Raw genomic sequence first — 21,375 nt, forward strand, 5'->3', positions numbered from 1 at the left:
ATGTGACTATTTCATTTAGAAGTAGAGTGTACACCTAATATTTTCCTCAAAGTTTTGTTGATTATTTTTCATTCCCTTGGTCCAGCAGAATTTGAAACACTGGTCCCATTCAATTATACATCATTAGTTTAGAATACTTGGTATTTGAGACTTGGATTCTTTCTATTCTAGGTAGTTTCTAAAACACTTTAATTCTATGTTTGCAGAAAGACTAAGCTACTTTAAAGAAATACTTCTGAAATTTGTTTGAGTATTATGGAGGCATTCATTTAGGAATGGTCAGTGTATTAACTACAAATCATCCTTTTCTCTTTTCCATTAGAACAAACTAAAGTTAGCTTATATCTGAAAGTTATGAAACTGTAGTTCTTTATTAAAGATTAGATGAAGCAAAACTTTTTGCTAACTTGGAGTGTCCATTTACTCAGTTTAATGCAAATTAAGGAAACTTTTACTACTATAGTAGCTCATCATCATTGTGAGATCATTGAAGCTTTCTAGGTTTTATGAAGCTGTGATCCTGATGTGTTTTTGTTTCATAAGGTTAAGCAGAACTGTCCCTTCTCTTTTTTAGGATAATATGCTCTTTTGTGATTCCTGTGACCGAGGTTTTCACATGGAGTGTTGTGATCCGCCACTCACCCGGATGCCAAAAGGTGAGAAGTACTTCCTGAAGTCAGACTGGCACTGTAATGGGCAAATCCGTGAAAGCACCTTTTGTCTACTTTGTTAAAATGAAAGAATAATTTCCGTCTTTCTATTTGGGGTTGTATAAGTAGGAAGAGAGCTGGCACCTTAAAGGTGGGGACAGTCTGTTTAGGCATCTTGACATTCTTATGTGTATGGATTCATTATTATCTTCCTCTATTTTCAATGTTTAAGTATCCATGGAGAGTGAAGTGGTTCATTTATGAGTATTTGCCAGTCCTATAGCTAGAGGACAAAATACATGCCTTATGTAATTTTGAAATATCTCTTTCTATAAAGGAAGAAATGGAATTGTATTAGATCATGTTGATTATATCAGTATTGGTTATTTCACTGTTCATCACTTTTGAAAGGCCTAGAGCCTTTTTTTTTTATAAAATAATTTGTAAACAGATAATTTTTGTGTGCTAAATCATAAGAATATAGCTTAATGTATTCTATTCTTTTGACTCCTATTCCTTGACAAGTATTTGGTTGGGATGTAACTGCCTGTTGGTTGAACTTCCATCCTATTATATGCTTATAGTTTCTTAAAAAAAAAAATCCAGTTAGTGTCTCCTGCTTTGCCTTATCATAAATTCCATTTTTAACTCTGTTTTTGTGACTTAACAGGTTTCTTAAGTAAAATGCTTATAGAGTATTTTATAATTTCTGCTCAGAAAAAATTTTCCTGTGGATGGAAAGGGACTCAACCTTAGGTATAGTTAAGTTATTCCACTTAGAATCTTAACTTGAGTCTCTTCTTATGTCACTCTGTGGGTTGTTAGCTTCTGGAAAATCTTAAATTGATATGTATTGGAAGAATAAATACCCCCTTTGCTACCTTTTCCATTTACTTGGAAGTTTGGGCAACAGGTCTTCTGAGAATCCTTCAAGATAAGAAAGATTTTCTTAGGACTTCATTTGTTTGTATTTAATGCCTACAAAAGAAGTTTTATAGCAGCTTAAAGCAGGAATCATTTTATTTTGAAATAATTGCAGACTGACAGACAAGTGGCAAAAATAGTACAGAGACTTCCTACTGTACCCATTACACAGCTTCTTCTAATGTCAACATCTTATAAAACTGTAGTACAATTACTGAAACCAGGAAACTAACATTGATATGATACGATTAGTAAATCTATACACCTTATTTGAATTTGTGGTCCAAAATCCAGTGCTGGATTTCATACTGCATTTAATCATCATGCTTCCTTAGTCTCTTCCAATCTGTTAATTCCCTAGACTATCTTTCCTGACCTTGACACTTTTGAAGAATACTCGTTAGCGATTTTGTAGAAAGTTCTTCAATTTGGGTCTGTCTCTTTCTTTATAATGATTAAATTAAGATTATGAAGTTTGACAAGAACACCACAGAATTGATACTGTGCCCTTCTTAGTGCATTGTAGTGTAGGTGTATAATACTAATATGTCTTATTACTGGTAATGTTAACTTTGATCACTTGATTACAGAAGAAACCTGACCTTAAAGTTATTCTTTTTCCTCTTTGCACTGACTTTAGCATCCATCAGTGATTCTTGTTTGTACCAGTTTTACTTTGGTGTTTGCATATTGGTGATTTTTCAGCTTCCATCATCCCTTCTCTATTTACTGATTGGAATTCTGCTGTAAAGAAGAGCTATCGCTTTTCCCATTTATTTATTCAATTACTTATATTCTTATGGACTGATGGGTATTTATTTTATTCAGTGGGTTATAATCCATTGACATGATTATTTCTTTTTTTTTGTTCAGAATGACCCAGATTTGACTATTGGGAGCTCCTTCAAGTTGGCTTGTAGGTCCTTTTGACATGCCTTCCTCATCTTTTGAATACTTTTCCATTTTCTGGCACCATGAGATACTTCAGGTTATCCAGTATTTTCCCTGCTTCAGTCCTGGAATCATCTATTACTTAAGGGAACCTGGCTTCTTTTCTTGTAGAATCTGGGTGCCAGGTATAGACCATGGTTTTTTTTTTTTTAACTGAGGATCAGTGGACTTCAACCATGTGTGGGCTTCAGAATACTTGTGCGTCTTTTCCAATCATTTGTAGAATTTTGTGTGTGTATGTTTTCGTGTTTATTTTTTTAGGGGGCTTTCATCAGTGTTTTAAAAGAGTTCTTGACCTAAAAGTGGTTAAGAACTACTGGCTTAGAGTATCTGAATTCTTTCAGTGTATCTGTGTCTATTGTGCTTTTATGTGGAATTTGATTTTTTTATAGGTATGTGGATATGTCAAATATGTCGACCTAGGAAAAAAGGACGAAAACTTCTACAGAAGAAGGCGGCACAGATAAAACGGCGCTATGCTAACCCAATAGGACGTCCAAAAAACAGGTTAAAGAAACAAAACACGGTGTAAGTTGTACTTGTGGCAAGGTGAGGGGAGAAAAGAATAGGGTTTGTCTATAGTGTAGGAGTCACTTGTTTGCTTTATGAAAAAAATTTTCAGTTGTTACAACTGGCACTTTCATGTAATAAAAAGGGCTAATACTTAATGAGCTCTTAATAAAGAGCTCTTTATTCAGTAGAATAAAGTTAGAACAAAGTTAAAGTTCTGAGTATCTTACAGTGTGTTAATCATTTAATTTTCCCAACAACCAAATGAAGTAGATACTGTTGTTACTCTTATTTTTCAAATAAGAAGGAAATAAGGAAACTACATTTTATAATAAGTGTTGAACTGGGATTAAAACCCAAGTAGCCTGGCACCAAAGTCTGACTCAACCACTGTCTTATATTGTTCCTCTTATGTAAACAAAGAAAAAATTATGTTGCTATAACATTTCACAGATTTCTCATGTAGTCTCAGTAGTTTATATTAGATGTACAAATCACTGCGTAGCTTTTTCTGTTGAGGTCATAGCTAAGTCGCATTTCTGTGTCCTGATGTAAAATAAAATAATGTGTTTTTCATCTATTAGCAGAAATCAGGTATATAATTATCCCTTGTGGACTAGGAAACTGGGCTATGTCTGGAGGAGGTGGGGCAAGATTCAGTAGTAGTTTTTTGTTTTTTTTTTATGGAGTATTTCTATAAGTAATTCCCCTTTGATAATATGCAAAATATCTTTAAGCCTATAAACCTCTATTAAAAATTTTACCCACCTTTTCTACACTTAAGAGTGTCTTAAAGATGACAGTCTTAATAACTGAAAGGAATGGGCACTAGCAGCTTGAAATACATAGCACCAGTATTGTAGTTCATATTTTAAATCTTAAATCTAAGCTTTAAAATATTCCTATGAGATAATCTTTTGATTCCTGACTTTCAGAGGGTAATACATCCTTGTGTTTAAAGGTAAAGTGTAACTCTGAGTTGGTGCAGAGATCATGAGACTTTATACTTGGAAGGGTCTTAGTTGTCATCTGGTCCAACTCTCATTTTACAGATGAAGACACTGGTGTTTAGACAATGTGATTTCTCCAAGAGGTATAGCTAGAAAGTGGCAGAATTATGAGTCAAACATGCCTTCTGACTCCCAACCTAGGATTCATTTTGCTATAAAATATTAGGCTTCCTGGAAGTAGATATTTCTAATAACTATTATTTCTCATTCCCTATAGTATTTATGATTTATGGAATATTCTTAACTGTGGTTTTTTTTTTTAATAAAGCCATAGGTTATTTACCAATTACAAGTTATATATTAAATAGAAACCTTTTAAAAATTTCTTTTTTAATAGTTACCCTTTTCCCTGTTTGATTCTTTAGATCAAAAGGTCCCTTCAGCAAAGTTCGAACTGGTCCTGGAAGGGGTCGTAAACGTAAAATCACTCTCTCCAGCCAATCAGCATCATCATCAGAAGAAGGATATTTAGAGCGAATAGATGGCTTGGACTTCTGCAGAGATAGCAGTCACCCCTTGAAGTTCAACAAGAAAACCAAAGGGCTCATTGATGGCCTTACCAAATTCTTCACCCCTTCCCCTGATGGGCGGAAACCTCGAGGGGAAGTGGTAGATTACTCTGAGCAATATAGAATCAGGAAAAAGGGCAACAGAAAATCAAGCACTTCAGATTGGCCCACAGGTAAAAGTTCACTTAGAAGCAAAATGTATTCCACAAGTGCATTATTTGAAATAACACTAGTTATCTGGAATAGGTTTATTTGATTATTAAACACTGGTTATGGAATAGAAGAAGATATTAAAGATATTTATTTAGATGAAAGTAAGGTGGTAATAACTATGGCAGAAATTGAGAGGCTGAAGATGAAGTTGCAAGAATGGACAAATAAGAGCTCGTAGGAAAAAGATGGTGTTTTTTTGGTAGAACCACAAAGAATCTTCCTATAGAAATTTAAGCCATAACCTTAAGTCAAGAATATCTTTACATTTCATAAATTACAAAATAAATCATGTGATGAGCATCATGATGCTTGCTTTATTTCCAGAAAGAAATTAGAAAGAATGTGGGTAGATAAAATACTGTTGATCAAGTAAGTATAGAGAAAAGAACAAAATTTTTCTACTTCAAATCTTGGCAAATAGATTTGTAATTTTTCATGAATTATACTTTAAAAGAGAGAAAGAGAGAGAACTACAGCTTCAGATAATTTACTTATGTATCAGGCTGTTTCCTACTTTTCATTTATTTACTTAAAATTCAATTTATTGAAACTGAAAAACAAAAAAATTCATCATTTCTCCTACCCTCTACCTTACCCCCTTCTTCTGGCAACCACCAATTTGTTCTGTTCTCTGTATCTAGGAGTTTGGTATTTAGTTAGTTAGTTAGTTAGTTAGTTAGTTAGTTTTAGATTCCACCTACAAACCGCATACATGGTGTTTGTTTTTCTCTGTCTGACTTACTTCACTTAACATAATGAGGTCTGTCTATGTTAGAAACGGCACGATTTATTTTTTTGGGGGGGTTAGTTTTGCAACATACCCACTTTATTTCATTTCAGCACAGCTGGTCGTTGGGTTAGGAATTGCTAGGTTTTTGTTTTTGTTTTGGCTGAATAAGATTATACACTTAGACACACACTGCAGTTTCTTTATTTATGGACACTTAGGTTGCTTATATATCTTGGCTATTGTAAGTAATGCTGCAGTGAACATGGAGATGTACATATCTTTTTAAATTGTTTTTGTTTTCTTTGGATACATACCCAGAAGTGGAATTGCTGGATTGTATGGTAGTTCTATTTTTAAGTTTTTGAGGAACCTCCATAATATTTTCCATAGTGGTTGCACCAATTTACATTCCTACCAGCAGTGCAGAAGTTCCCTTTTCTCCACATTTTCACCAACACTTGTAATTTCTACTCTTTTTGATGATAGCCATTCTGACAGGTGTGAGGTGATACCTTCTTGTGTTTTAGATTTGCATTTCACCGTTGATTATTGATGTAGAGCATCTTTTCATGTACCTGTGGCCCATCTTTATGTCTGTGGTGGTAAAAATGTCTGTTCAGATCTCCTCATTTTTAACTAGATTGTTTTTTGCTATTGAGTTGGATGAGTTCTTTATTATTTTGGATATTGACTCTTTTTTGGATATATGATTTGCAGATATCTTCTTACTCAGTGTGTTGCCTTTTTATTTTGTTGTGCAAAAGCTTTTCAGTTTGATAGAGTCCCACTTACTGATTTTTGCTTTTGTTTTTGCTTTTTGGTATCAGATGAAAAAAAAATTATTGTTAAGAACTGTTGAGGACTTTACCACCTATGTTTTCTTTTAGGAGTTTTACAGTTTCAGGTCTTAAATTCAAGTCTTTAATCCATTTTGAGTTACTTTTTGTGTGCGGTATAGTCGAGTTGTGTAGCTTCGTTCTTTCACATGTGGCTGTCCAGTTGTTCCAACATTATTGAAGAGGCTATCTTTTCCCCCATTGTATATTCTCGCCTTGTTTGTTGTAAATTAATTGACCATATATGCATGGGTTTATTTATGGGTCCTCTACTCTGTTGCATTGATCTCTGTTTTTCTGCCAATATTGTACTATTTTAATTACTATAGCTTTGTAATGTAGTTTGAAATCAGGGAGCTTTTTTTCCTCAAGATTGCTTTGGCTATTAGGGGTCTTTTGTTGTTCCATACAAATTTTAGGATTGTTTTTTCTGTTTTTGTGAAAAACCTCATTGGCGTTCTGATGGGAATTGCATTGAATCTATCAGATGGCTTTGCGTAATGTGGACATTTTAACAATATTCTTCCAGTCTGTTAGTATGGAATATCTTTCCATTTATTTGTTTTTTCATTAATTGCCTTCATTAATGTCTTATGTATATCTGTACAGTGTTTTGTCTTCAACATACAGGTCTTTCACCTGCTTGGTTAAATTTACTTCTAGGTGTTTTATTCTTTTTGATGCAGTTGTAAATGGAATTGTTTTCATAATTTCTTTTTCTGGTAGTTCATTATTAATGTATAGAAATACAGCAGATTTTATATTCTTCAACTTTACTGAATTCATTTATTCTACATTTTTTTTTATGGAATCTTTAGGGTTTTCTCTATATGTCATCTGCAAATAACAAGTTTTACTTCTTTTCCAAATTGGATACCTTTTATTTTTTTTCTTGCCTGATTGCTCTGCTAGGACTTTCAATCTGATATTGAATAAAAGTGGTGAGAATAGGCATCCTTGTCTTACTCCTGATCTTAGAGGAAAAGCTCTCAGCTTTTCACCATTGAGGTTGATGTTAATTGTGGGCTCATCATATATGGCCTTTATTATGTTGAGGTACATTCCCTCTATACCTGCTTTTTTTGAGCGTTTTTATCATAAATGAAGGTTGAATTTTGTCAAATGCCTTTTCTGCATCTGTTAAAATGATCACCTGATTTATATCCTTCATTTTGTTAATGTGGTGTATCGTATTGACTTATTTGGGGATATTGAACCATCCTTGAATCTCTAGAATAAATCCTACTTGATCATGGTGTGTGACCCTTTTATTGTATTGTTGAAATTGGTTTGCTAGTATTTTGTTGAGGATTTTTACATCTGTGTTCATCAGGGATATTGGCCTGTAATTTTCTTTTCTTGTGATCTCTTTGTCTGGTTAAGTTACATTGGTCTCATAAAATAGAGTTCCCCATTTTGTTTTTTGGAAGAGTTTGAGAAGGATTGGTATTAAGTATTTTTTGAATGGCGAAATTCACCAGTGAAGCATTTGTTTGTTGGAAGATTTTTGATTATTCATTCAAGTCTCCTTACTAGTAATCGGCCTGTTCAGATTTTCTATTTCATCATGATTCAGTCTTGGTAGGTCATATGTTTCTAGGAGTTAATCCATTTCTTCCAAATAGGCCCAGCATTTTGGCGTATAATTGTTCATAGTAGTCTCTTGTGATTTTTTTGTATTTCTCTGGTATCAGTTGTAACATCCCCTCTTTTATTCATTTCATACTTAAATATGAGGCTAAGGTCCCTAGTTTTCAAGGTAGAAAAGATCTGTAGAGAAGACTTAATAGTGTAGCAGGTAATTCAAATCAGAGGAGAAAAATTTTGATTATCTATCTTGATAATTAAAGCTTAAACTGGTCTCGCTATTTAGTGCCTTGAGTTTAGAGAATGTAACCCTCTGAAGTAAGTAGAAAAGTCTCTGAGGAAAGTAGAAGAATGAGAATGGATTCTTGGTTCACAACGGCCAAAGGTGTAGTGAGTGTCTAATATACTGCAAGAGAATTTCTTAGCTTTGATTTCTTTCCTCTGAATTTCCCATTGGTAGTTGTATTCACTGCTTCTTCATTCCTGCTTATATAAATGGTTGATTGGTCCAGCACAAGAGAGGAAATCCTCATCATTATCAGTTCCCTCTTTTTATGCTTGTATTGATTGGCTTTTCACCAGAGTGGCAATCAACTAATTACTCTTTGAGCATTCAGGTACTTTTCATGTCTTTATCAGCCATATACACTGTAGCTCCAGTCTGAGTATGTTTATTTAAGAAAATATACAAGTCCTTTAGAGCTTAGGAAGAAAGAATCTAAAGCAGATTCTAATGAAAGCCATTTTTGAATAAACTGTTTGATTGGAGATGGATTATTATAAGAATCTCCTGGAAAGTTTTAGAAATAGAAATAATTAGAGCAAATGTGTAAAGTATATGGAGAATCAATATTGACTTTTCTGCATTGGTGTGAGTTTTTGCTATAATTGGCTCTGTAAGTTTCTTATGAATTGTAGAGTTTAAGGAACAATCTGCATCATATATATGATAGAATGCTACTGAATGCCGTACTAGATTTGTGCCTGCATCCATCTGTGTCGTGCACTAGGGGGCATTAAAATCACAAAGGATCTTCAGATACATATTTTTCAATTTGGGAATATTTTCAGCAGTGAGTCCTTGTCCTTATTCTTCTTATACTAAGTGCACAGGTGTCTGTTGACAGTCTATATGTCTATTTAATTTGAAAAGAACTGTCTTTTCAGCCATACTACTACAAAGAGGAAATTCGTCCGTCAACAGTGTCATATTCAAATGCAGAGGATAACGATCTACATAATCCCTCCAGTACTCCTTTCATGAATTTCCTTGCCCATCTGAGGAAGATGCGTCATTTATGGATGTTTATTATAATTTCTCATACTTACCCCGAGGATTATCATCTGTGATCCTCAGATTTGTGGAGTTCTGCTTTATTTAAAACGGCACCCAGAATGTGTGGGGAGTTACGGTAGTTATTTCAAAGGTTATCTTCTTGCTGAGATAAGAATGTACTGGCCTTATATTGATTGTGGAATCATTGAGAATTATAAAAGGAACAAATTTTCCCTGTTTTGGTCCCATATGATGAAAATCATGTCCTGGTAAAACATAAACAACTTCCATACTACTGAAGTATGAAAAAGCAATATTTGAATGTTGATATGTTAAATTCATAGTAAAACTTTTATATTCAGATTATTTCAAAGTAGGTTTCATATTCCTTAGACCTTTATTGTGATTTTGTATTATTATTAAGTTTTTATTTAAATTCTAGTTAGTTAACATACACAGTATAAAATTGTGTAATACTAGTTTCAGATGTACAATATAGTATTTCAGCACTTCCATACATCACCACTTGGTGCTCATCAAACTTTTATATGTATTATACTAAAATCTAATGTCTTGATGAAGTTCAGATTTAGTTATGTGATAATTTTAAGAAGTTTTAGGACAGTTCAGATTTTCCATCATAAAGCAGATAGAATATGTACATATTATTTACTGATACATCTTTCTAGGTGTCCATTTACTCGTATCCTCTTCTTTTATAATATTAAGGTCTTCAAACTGAAATCAACACTTTTGAAATGTTTCCTAATTCATGTATTAAACTAAGGATAAAGTTAATAACATGTGAGCCCTTTCTTTATGTGCAGACAATCAGGATGGCTGGGATGGCAAACAAGAAAGTGAGGAACGGCTTTTTGGGAGCCAGGAAATCATGACTGAGAAAGATATGGAATTATTTCGTGATATCCAAGAACAAGCACTGCAGGTAAAGTTGGATATGCAGAGTGGACAATTAAATACTTTGGTCGTGAATGAGAAACAGGATTAATTGTATTGGGATAGAGCAGTAAGCAAAACAGCAAATTATTCATCCATCTGATCTGCAGATAGATGTGGTTTGTGCATATATGTAGTTCTGCTTGTTAAGGTATTTCTTTTAAACATTGTGACTTCTTTGGTTTTGCAGATAAACAGGTTGCTTCTGACTACCAGTATTAAATGAGTTTGGTGTATTTATTTTCTGTCTTATGTATGAAGAAGAGTTTGGGATTTGACCAACAAACAAAAACCAAGCTCCTTTCAAGTGATAAAACACCCATTTTCATTACTTCAGTAAATATTTATTAACTGCTTTTGCCTTGATCCTTTGGGACATGTAGCAAAATATAAATGTATAGACAAAGAACCTGATTAGTCTTCAGATGCTGAAGAAGCCAATGTGAATGACAAGATTCCTTCTCTCAAGTATAGTCCTGGAGAGACTAAATGAATAATTTCATTCATGTAAACAGTTTAATTATAGGGTACATGGTGTTTTGGAAGAATAGGGAGCAAGCATTTGTCTAAGCCTGGGGAGGTCAGAGGATTCGTTGATGGGAAATACTATTTGAGCTGGTCTTACAAAGAATATATAGGAATTGATCCAGATGACAAGGAATGGGGTCCTTTATAATCAGAAGGAACAAAAATGCAAAGACTTGAAAATGGGGGGAAACAAAGCATGTTTTCACTAACTTGTGGGAATAAATTTCCACATAGGATAAAGAATACTGGGTGTAGATAATGACAAGAGATGAGATTGGAAAAGCACAGGGCTAGATCATAAAGGCTCTTCTATATTAAGTTCATTTATCTTGTGTTTTTTCTTTCTTTGCCACCAACTCACTATGTTAGCCAAGTTGAGTTCTATCTCTTGTCTTGAAAGTAAGAGTTTATAGTTTTATAAGCATGATACTGGGGATTCCTGTTGTGCAGGTGAAATTCTTGGGATTAAGAAACCTATTTGTGCATAGATTGTTTATGTAGATCATTCTGTGAGTATTTTTTTAAAATAACAATATGAATAGTCAGCAAACATTTACTGAGCATTCTACCATCTTATGATTTCACAGAGTGTTAACTTTGAGTCAGATAGATCTTCATTCAATTTGTGTTTTGTCATTTACTAACTTCTACTTTGGGAAGGTTGTTTAACCCTTGAAAGCACATTTCTTTTCCTACCAATAAGTAAAACAAAGTGCTATAGGTACTATAGTAGAAATTCACATGGAGTTCAGTGGGAATTCAAAGAAGGAATTAGTAGTTCCTTTGAAGAACTTTTTTTACTGATTAAGTTGCAGACATAATGCTAATGTCCTTTTACTCTTACTTATTTGTGTGTATTTCCTAAAAACAAGGACGTGCTTGTACATGACCACAGTACAATCATCAAATCAGGAATTTAACACAGATAAAGTATATTATCCAACCTGGAGGTTTTATTCAAATTTTAGCAGTTATACCACTAATGTTCTTTTATAGCAAAAGGTGGAAAAGAAAACAACTTGCCCTGGTTCGTTTTATCTAGTCTAGGATCATGTGTTTCACTTAGTTGTCATGTCTCCTTAGTCTCCTTTAACCTGGAACAGCTCTTCAGTCTTTATCTTTCATGATCTGGACAGTTTTGAAGTGCGCAAATCATGTATTTTGTAGACTATCCATTAGTTTGTGCTTGTTTTATGATTCATCATGATTAGATTCAGGTGATCTACTTTTGGCAGAAATACTATAGAGACGATGTGTCCTCCTCTCTGCATGATATCAGAAGGTATGTAGTATTAATTTGTCTTATTACGAATGATGTTAACTCTGATCACTTGGTTAAGGTAGTATTCTGCCTTGTTGCTTCCCTGTAAAATTATTTTCCTTCTATAAATATCTTGCAGCAATACACTTTGAAACCACGTAAATGTACCCTATTTCTTATCAAACTTTTATCCACTAGATTTAGCATCCAGTGGTGATTTTTGCCTGAAACTGTTGTTTTGTTGGTTATTAAACAGATGATATTCTAATTTCATCATTCCTTTTATGTCTATTAATTGGCATTCTAGTGTTAGGAAGGTTCTTTTTTTCTTTCCATTTATTCATTTCATTTAGACTTGAAGATTCTTATGACTTATAATTTGTTGCTATTAATATTTGTTTTGATGCTTAAAATTGTTCCACATTTGGGTAGGGGAGCTTTTTCAAGCCTGCTCCTGTGTCCTTTTGACATGGCTCTGTCATTTTTTTTTTTTTTTTACTTTGTCCGGTTTATTCAACTCTTTTTTTTTAATTGAGATAACTGATATATAACATTATACTAGTTTCAGATGTACACCATAATGATTTGATTTTTTTTTTTTTTAATGTTTATTTTTGAGAGAGAGAGAGAATATGTGTGCACAAGTGGGGCAGGGGCAGGGGCAGAGGGCGAGGAGGACAGAGGATCTGAAGCTGTCTCTGTGCTGACAGCAGAAAGCCCAATGCAGGGCTCGAACTCCCAAACCATGAGATCATGACCTGAGTTGGACACTTAACCAACTGAGCCACGCAGGTGCCCCAACATAATGATTCGATGTTTGTATATATAATCATTCTTACTTACCTTTGACCGCAGCAATATGTTCCAGGGTCTTACTGTTCTGGCTGTCGATTTAGCCATTTCTCTAAGAATCCTTGGTTTCTTTTACTGGAGAATGTGAGTAAATGGCAGTTTTGCCCTTTCACTTGCTCAGGTCCAGTGAGGTATTATTCTTGATTTTTTTCTCTCTCTTTTTCTATCTCATACTCCATATTTAATTCATCAGGAAGTCCTGATAGTTTCCACCTTCAAAATATATACAGCTTATGACTACTTCTTACCACTTCCACGTCTACTACCTTAGTCAAAGCCACCATTATCTCTTGATTGGGCTATTGTAATATCTCTATACTAATTTCCTTGCTTCTACTTTTGTCCCTCACCCCAGTCTGTAGTCCATATTCTTTATACAGGGCCGAGAGTAAATATTTTCAAACTTCAGTTGGATCATACCACTCCTCTGCACAGAAATTCTTTAATGTCTTTCAGTCTTGCTTAGAATTTTTAAAACCAAAGTCTTTATCCTTTTTTTTTTTTTTTTTCCTTTTTCTTTAGACCCAGTATCATCTTGTGCCTGCCTGTTTCTTTAGCTACTCCCCTTGTTCTGGCCTTTGTTCACTCTACTCCAGCAACAGGCCTCCTGTTTCTTAGACACACCAAGCACTGTCCTGCCTGGGAGCCTTTTGTATTTACTGTTCCCTCTGCCTGGATTGCTGTTCCTCTAGTCTAGATGTCTGGTTGGCAGGGGTTGGAATAATACGGTTGCAGAAAGAAAGATTGATAGAGTTAAAAGGGATGCTGAGGCCAAGTGGAGACAGTATAAATTTGTATCAACAGTAATCTAACTGTGTGTTTCTTGCACATTTTATTAAACTTGTGATTGTCCATGTGTATATCGGCACCATGGAAATAAACAGCTAGATATTTAAATTCTAATTGGTCCTTATTTTCATTGGCAGTGCACTAAAATTCTTAGGATGTGGTATTTGTCTGTGAGGTTCATTCATTTAGTATTCATGTGCCTGGCATGCTATGCGAGCTGTAGGGTGAACAAAAAGACATAGACTGCTTTCACAAAGCTTTCAGTTGCATGAGTAAGACAATAGACAATCATATAAATAAATCTGTAATTACAAACTGATAGCTAATAGGAAAAAAATAAAAATGCAGCAAGAGATTATAACAGGAGCTTCCTGATCTAGATTGCTGGAGATTGGGATTCCTCTTTTAGGGAAGTAATAATTTACACAGAGACTGAAACTTAAAAGATGAGTAGAAGGTCAGCAAGGCAAAGAGCTAGAAAGAAGAAATGTTCCGGACATAAGGGTACTGCTTGTGTAAATGTTCTGAGGTACCTAAGCACTTGGTAAGTTTGAGGAACTGTAAGAAGGCCAGTATAGCTTGAGTACGATGAATAAAAAAGCCATATAAAATGAAGCTGGAGAGAGAGATTGAAGAGGTAATTAGGATTTGAGTTTTTATTGTAATTGTGGTAGGAAACCATTGAATGATTTCTAGCAAGGAAATAGCAGGATCATATTTACATTAAAATTTGTTTTTTCCTGGGGTGCCTGGGTGGCTCAGTCAGTTGAGCATCAGACTCTTGATTTCAGCTCAGGTTATCATCTCACGGTTTGTCAGTTTGAGCCCTGCATCGGTCTCTGTGCTGTTAGTAGGGAGCCTGCTTGGGATTCTCTCTCTCCCTCTTTCTCTGCCCTTACCCTGCTCATGTTCTTGTTCTCTCTCTCTCTCTCTCAAAATAAATAAATAAATTTTTTTAAAAAATGTTTTTTCCTGGCCACTATATGAAGAATGGAGTGGAATTAGGCAAGAGAAGGCACAGAAATCAATTTAGAAATCAATTTATTGGCTTTTTCAATGGTTCAACTGAAAGAAGACAGTAGCTTAGACTAGAGAGATGGCAGTGGAAATGGGAGAGAAGTGGATGGATTTAGAATATATTCTGGAGATGGAATCAGTAGAACTTGGTGATAGATTTGCCGTGTTGTTTGAGGGAGCAAGAGAACACTAGGGTTGACTCCCATGTTCTCTGACTTCATGGAATAGAGAAAGTGGGTTGAAACCAATTTTATTTTATATATTTTTTATTTTCATAGAGCTTACCATCTCGTAGGAAATGTGCCCAAAAAAGCAAATCCAGTATTTGCTTTTGAGTGATTTTATTGCGTAATTGGGTTTTGTATGGTGCATTACCTGAGTCAGTCAAGAATTATTGAAATGTTTATAAAAAGGGGGCCCTATTAATTGGTTTTGATTGTTTTTTGTTTTGTTTTGTTTTAGTTTCAGGAGAAGTAAGAATATCATTTACCTGGTACTGTGTGTCATTAGCTATACAATGAATATGTTCATAAAAAGAAAAAAAAAGAGCCACCTCTGAAAATAAAAGCATGAAAAATTAGCAGTATAAGCTTTTGTTCTGGAATTTTTTTTACAGTAATCTTATGGACTTGGAGTAAATGGTTTTTTTAAGAGTTCCACCACCAAAAAGAAGCATTTGTGTTTGGCTCATCTCATTGGAGCATAGCAACCTTTCTGAAATATATACAATGATTTTTACGTAAAATGTCACCAAAGAACATGTTGTATTTCCATGTTAATTTTAATGCTAATTTTAAAGAATTTGTGTGTGTGTGTGGTTGTAGAAAGTTAACAGAGCAATTTTGAAATCTATGTGGGCTATTAAAGTATTTTTTTTCTTTGCATAAAGAATTGAACATTTATTAGAAATGGAATAAACTAGGTTCACCAAATCTCCTAACCTCATAAGGATTGTTATTACCATTTTACATATGAGGAAACCAAGACTTTTAGTTGAGTGACTTTCCTGAAGTTATGTAACTAGTAATGGCAGAAGTGGAATTTGAACCCAGGCCTGTATGGCTTCATGTTTTATGCCCTTAATCATAATAATATCCATATTACCCTGTTAAAAAATGTTATGGAGGCATCAAAATCATAAGGCATGTGCATTTATGCAAGTAGGGCAAAGTACATAGGAAGACAAATAGCAAACAGTGACATAAGATTACCAGTTAATGTAAGTCATTGCTGTATTGAATGATACAGATTGTTCCATGTGGCAACAGTATATACTAAGATGAGTAAGAGCTGGTGTGATCTGAGATGATTACAGAAGAAACAGGCTTAAAGGATGATTCAGATTTAGGTAAATGGAGAGAATGAGGGCTTCCCAGATAGAGTAACCAGCATTAAGTTGAGCTTTGAGGAATTAATGACAACTGTAAATGCAAGAGACGTTGTGATTATTGGTCCCATGAGATCAACAAATACTTGTGGGCCTAATATGTGCAACTCACATTGTAGAGTTGATGTAGAAAACACAATAGCTGCTCATAAAGGTGTCACAATACAGGCAGTCCTTGCTTTGCACGTCACTGTGTTAATGGAAACATGTGCCTGTTAGAATCGTGTCCATTCTTTATACATTGCTGTGGTGACTGATATTTGATCTCAGTTTAGGTATTCTTATGTTTCAGTTAACATGGCACCATGTAAAGTAAGAACTGCTTGTGGTTTAGTTTAATACGTAAAACAGTGAACTTTTGTTGGGCATTGGTAAGAAATATATTGAATTAGTAGTATAGGGCTGAAATTTGGAGGGCTTTAAAAGCTAGAAAGAGGACATTTGTCTTGGCATGCCAGGATTTTAAGGTAACCCCATGACTGCTTTTTTGTTGTTGAAATGATTTCTCTTTGGTACTGGTGAAATTAGAGATGAGGAGTGGGAGATTGTTTTAGTGTCTTAAGCCATTTGTTAAGTTACATATTAAAGGCTAGTTAATTGTATTTTGAGTTCATTCATTTGACAGTTTAGCACGGTTTTATTGAGTATTTATTAAGATCCTGGTTAAGAGCCTAGGTATTAGAAATAGCCTGAACAGATCCAAATCCTACCTCTGCTAAGTGACCTTGGTCAAACAAGTTACTTAATAGGTTTGTTGAAAGGATTAAATAAGTTGATATTTGCAAAGTGCTTAGCATGCCATTCACGTAGTGAGCACTAAATAAATGTGAGCTTCTGCTAGTTATCTTAGTGGTAAGTGCTAGAAATACTTAGATAAATAGGAAATGTGTCCCTGTTCTCCAGTTGAAGAGTCATTTATAAATAAATAAAGCCATGTGGTTAGTAATAGTATCCTTTTACTGTGTGTCAGGTACTGCATTCAACGTCATATATAAATTTTGTCATTTAGTTCAACCTTGTTACTTGTTCCTGTTTTACAGATGAAGGAACTGAAGCTTTAGAAGAATTGTCTTACCTAGAATTATATAGTTGTTGGTATCAGAGTCAATATTTGAACCCACAGTCTGACTTCTGATCCTTAACTCTTAATTTCTAGTTCATGGTCTGCTACCATAGAGATAGGCATAAGATGATATGAGAATGAACAGGAAGGCATCTGTCTAGGGATGTTAGGGGAGCCTTCATAGAAGAGGTGCTATTTGAGCAGGCTGTTGAGGGAATGAGTAAGAATTTACTATTGGGCAAAAGGAGGAAAGCATTTCAAAAAGAACAATTTGAGTGTGAGAAAGCATATTGAACCCTTGGAGCTGCATGTAGCTTGTTTGGCTGAAGTTCAAGTAAGAGATGAGATTGAAATGGTAAGGACAGACCAGATCGCAAAGTTCCCATGGTCCTTGTGAAAAAGTTTGCACTCTTTTTTAGTTAACAGTAGCTCTTTAAAGTAGTTAAATAGCTCTTGAGTTGAAGACTTTTTAAAAAGAGTGACATGATTGTATTTGCTTTTAGAAACTCAACTTCAGTGATTCGGTAAGCATTGGATTGATGAAGACCTGGACAAGGACATCTACCAGTCTGATGATTACAGTAGTCAGAACGAGAAGTGACTAGGACTGAATGAAGGTGGAGGAGATACAGTAGCAGAGATTTTGAGAAAGATTTAGGATAGAATGGGAAAAATATGGTGTTGGGAGTTGGGGTTGAAGGAGAGGGCAGAACCAAGTAAGCCATTTTAAGGACTATCGCTTTTACTTTGAGTTAGGTAGGAACTCTTGGAGGACTTTGAGTAGAAGAGTGACATAGGTTTTAAAGGATTACTCTGGCTTCTGTGTAGAATGAGGGGAAAATACAGAAACTGTGAGAACTTAGGAGGCTATTAGAATTATCCAAGTAAGAGATACAGTGGTTTGTATCATAGTGGTAGTGGTAGAATTGGAATTCTGATTATGTTTTGAAGGTGGTAGACCATTAGATATGCTGATGGATTGGATGGTTATGAAAACCAGGAATCAAGGATGATGCTAGAGCACAGTTGGAGGAAGGAGTTGCTGTTTGCTGAGATGTAGAAGAATACCGGAGGAACAGGTTTGAGGGGGAAAAAAAGATCAGGAGTTTGATTTTGAGCGCATTAAACTTGAGATTCCTATAAAGCATTCAGGAGAGGAGATATCAAGTCGACAGTGGGATAGTATATGTCTGGAGCTCAAAGTGCAGGTCTGGACTGAAAATTTAAATCCAGGACTTGTTAGCAAGTTGGTGGTACTTAAAGAAATGAGGCTAGATGAGGTCACCAAAGAAAAGGAGAGACCTTTGAGAAGTCCCTTTTTAGAGATTGGAGAAACTGTGAATGGCTAGGGAAGGAGGAAAAAACTTGGAGATACTGGTTCCTTACAAGCCAATTGAAACAAAATGTTTCAAGAAGGAAGGAATGGAAAATTATGCGGATAGGTCTGAGGACTGAAAATTGACCATCAGATTTAGTAACATGGAGGTAATCTTGAGAAAGTTTCCATAGTGAGGGAGGGGGAAGATGAAAATATAATTGGAACTGGTTTGAGAAAGAAAAGAGAAATTGGTTATAGAAGTAATATGGGGCTACTATTTTGAGGTAGTTTGCAGTGGAGGGGAACAGAAGGAGAATATTTGGGTGAAGATGTGAGGGCAAAAGAAGGTATCCATTTTTTTTTTTTAATATGGGAGAAATAGCAGTAGTTTTTATGCTGATAGGAATGATCTAGTGTATAGAAATCTGATGATGCAAAAGAGGGAAGGGAAGATTGTTGGAATGTAAGAGAGGATATCATCTAATGCACAGGTGAAAGCGTTGGCTTTAGATGGGAGCATAGACCATCTAGACATAATATTAAGGAAAGGTAGGCTATGTGGGCACAGAGAGTAGACATACAGATGTGGCCTTGGAAAGCTTTGGAAGTTCTCTTGTGATTGCTTCTTAGTTTTCTAGTGTAGTAGAAAGCAAAGGCATTGATTGACAGTGAAAATGGGGTAAGAGGTGTGTTGGAGGCTTAAAGAGATAGGAGAAAGTATAAAAGAATTTTTTAGGAGAATTGAGAGAGTGAATGGAGTTAGAGAACCATCAAGGGCCCGTTTGAGGTCAGTAGTTAAGAATTACAAATTACAAGTTAAGGGGCGCCTGGGTGGCTCGGTCAGTTAAGCAACCGACTTCGGCTCAGGTCATGATCTCCCAGTTTGTGAGTTCGAGCCCTGAGTCAGGCTTTGTGCTGACAGCTCAGAGCGTGGAGCTTGCTTCGAATTCTTGTGTCTCCCTCTCTCTCTCAGCTCCTCCCCCACTCGTGCTCTCTCTCTCCTTCAAAAATAAACATTAAAAAAATAAAAAAAAAAAGAATTACAAATTGAGGGGTGCCTGGGTGGCTCAGTTGGTTAGACGTCCAGCTTAGGCTCACATCGTGATCTTGTGGTCCGTGGGTTCGAGCCCCGCATCAGGTTCTATGCTGATAGCTCAGAGCCTGGAGCCTGCTTCCTGTTCTTTGTCTTCCTCTCTCTCTCTGCCGCTTCCCCGCTCTCAGATTCTGTCTCTCTCTCTCTTTCATAAGTAAATAAACATTAAAAAAAATTTTTTTTTAAATTACAAATTGAGTCTAGTCAATTTGTTCTGTGTTTTTCTCTGACCATATCCAGATGTTGGATTATGTGGAGAACTGAATTTAACGAGAGTTGCGATTTTGTTCAATTGGGAGAATATCAGGGAAGTTAAGGATATATGTAGGCAAAGATGAAGTACAGTAAAAGACCTTGGAATTTAAGCTGGATAAAGAGAAGGAGGGCATATGGAGAGTGAAAAACTGGTAGATCATTGGATTATAGGTCCTGTGGAAAGAAGGGGTAAGAGGGTTAAAGACAAAATCCTAGATTTTAATCAGTATTTAACGGTAAAGCAAAGGAGATGTCTAAGTGTAGACGAACAAAAGAGACATAGGAGAAGAAAGAGACAGAAGTAGCCTGGAATCACATCTACAGTTCTGAGATCTGGAATCCTGAAAACTTAACAAAAAATTACTGTGGCAATACATTGTTGTACAACCATCACCATCATCAGTCTCCAGAATTTGTCTTCCCAGACTGAAACTCTGTACCCAATATACCATAATTTCCCATTCCTCCTTTGCCCATCCTCTGGCAATCAGTATTCTACTTTGTGATTTTGAATTTACTGTAGGTAGGTCTCAGTGGAATCATAAAATATTTGTCCCTTTCTGGCTTATTTTACTTCGCATAGCTTCTGTAAGGTTCATCCATGTTGTAGCATGTGTCAAAATTCCCTTACCAGAATTTATATATATATATCACTTGATATATGTATATACCATGAACGTTTATGCATTCATCTGATGGACACTTGAATTCCTTTTACCTTTTGGCTGTTGTGAATAATGCTGCTGTGAACATGGGTGGACAAATACCTGTTGAGTCTCTGCTTTCAATTCTTTTATATATTGTTGGTTCACACGAAAATTCTGTTTAATTTTTTTTGAGGAACTGCCATACTGTTTTCCACAGTGCCTGCATCATTTTACATTTCCACCAGCACTGCTCAAGAGTTCTAGTTTTTCCACATCCTCTCCAACATTTGTTATTTTGTTTTTGTTTTGTTTTTTTGATAATATCCATTGTAGTAGGTGTGAAGTGGTATATCTCAAATGCATTTGCATTTCTCTAATGGTAGTGATTTTGAGCATCTTTTCATGTGCTTACTGGCCATCTGTATATCTTCTTTGGAGAATGGAAAAAATTATAATTCATTTTGCAGTAAGATCTCATTTACCTAAACAGAACTGTTGGCAAAACATGGTGTTAACTGACATGAAACTATACATATTCTTTACTTACCCCATTTAATGTGAATATTTCCTATGCTTTGCTAAAGAAATACTAGTTTGTCTGATTATGGAGTGTTGCCCCAAATCCTACTGGGATTTCAGATACATATATAATACTTCTCTAACATTAGAAAAATTCAAGATTCCAAAGCACATTCCGTGTGAAGGGTTTTAGATAAGAGTCTGAACTTGTGGCTTCACTTCTTTGGATTTCAGATACATATGTAATACTTCTCTAACATTAGAAAAATTCAAGATTCCAAAGCACATTTTGTGCCAAGGGTTTTGGATAAGAGTCTGTGAACTTGTAGCTTCACTTCTTTGGAAAACTGAATTCCCGTTCTAAAAACCGTAAACAGAACTTTTGGAATTCAAAACATTAATTAATTGAGGGCAGTGCATCCTTTGTATCTCACCCCTCCCATTTTGTTCTTTTCTGTCTTTATTCTTTACTGTTCATGCTGCTTTCCTGAAG

The 21,375-nt window shown here is 35.2% G+C and overlaps 1 protein-coding gene across 4 annotated transcripts in view; it reads left to right on the forward strand.

The window, feature by feature from the left end:
• Nucleotides 1–21,375, forward strand: part of KAT6A (lysine acetyltransferase 6A) — a 112,833-nt gene that overhangs the window by 62,117 nt on the left and 29,341 nt on the right. For 3 of the 4 annotated variants that reach the window (XM_027071375.2, XM_027071388.2, XM_015088484.3), the window contains exons 5-8: nt 575–656; nt 2,918–3,053; nt 4,411–4,727; nt 10,024–10,142. In XM_027071375.2, the coding sequence (XP_026927176.2) occupies nt 575–656; nt 2,918–3,053; nt 4,411–4,727; nt 10,024–10,142 (654 nt within the window). The remainder of the gene's footprint in view (nt 1–574; nt 657–2,917; nt 3,054–4,410; nt 4,728–10,023; nt 10,143–21,375) is intronic. The other variant, XM_027071395.2, reaches the window with a different exon arrangement.

This window comes from Acinonyx jubatus, chromosome B1, assembly GCF_027475565.1.
Source record: "Acinonyx jubatus isolate Ajub_Pintada_27869175 chromosome B1, VMU_Ajub_asm_v1.0, whole genome shotgun sequence".
NCBI classification, from domain to species: domain Eukaryota; kingdom Metazoa; phylum Chordata; class Mammalia; order Carnivora; family Felidae; genus Acinonyx; species Acinonyx jubatus.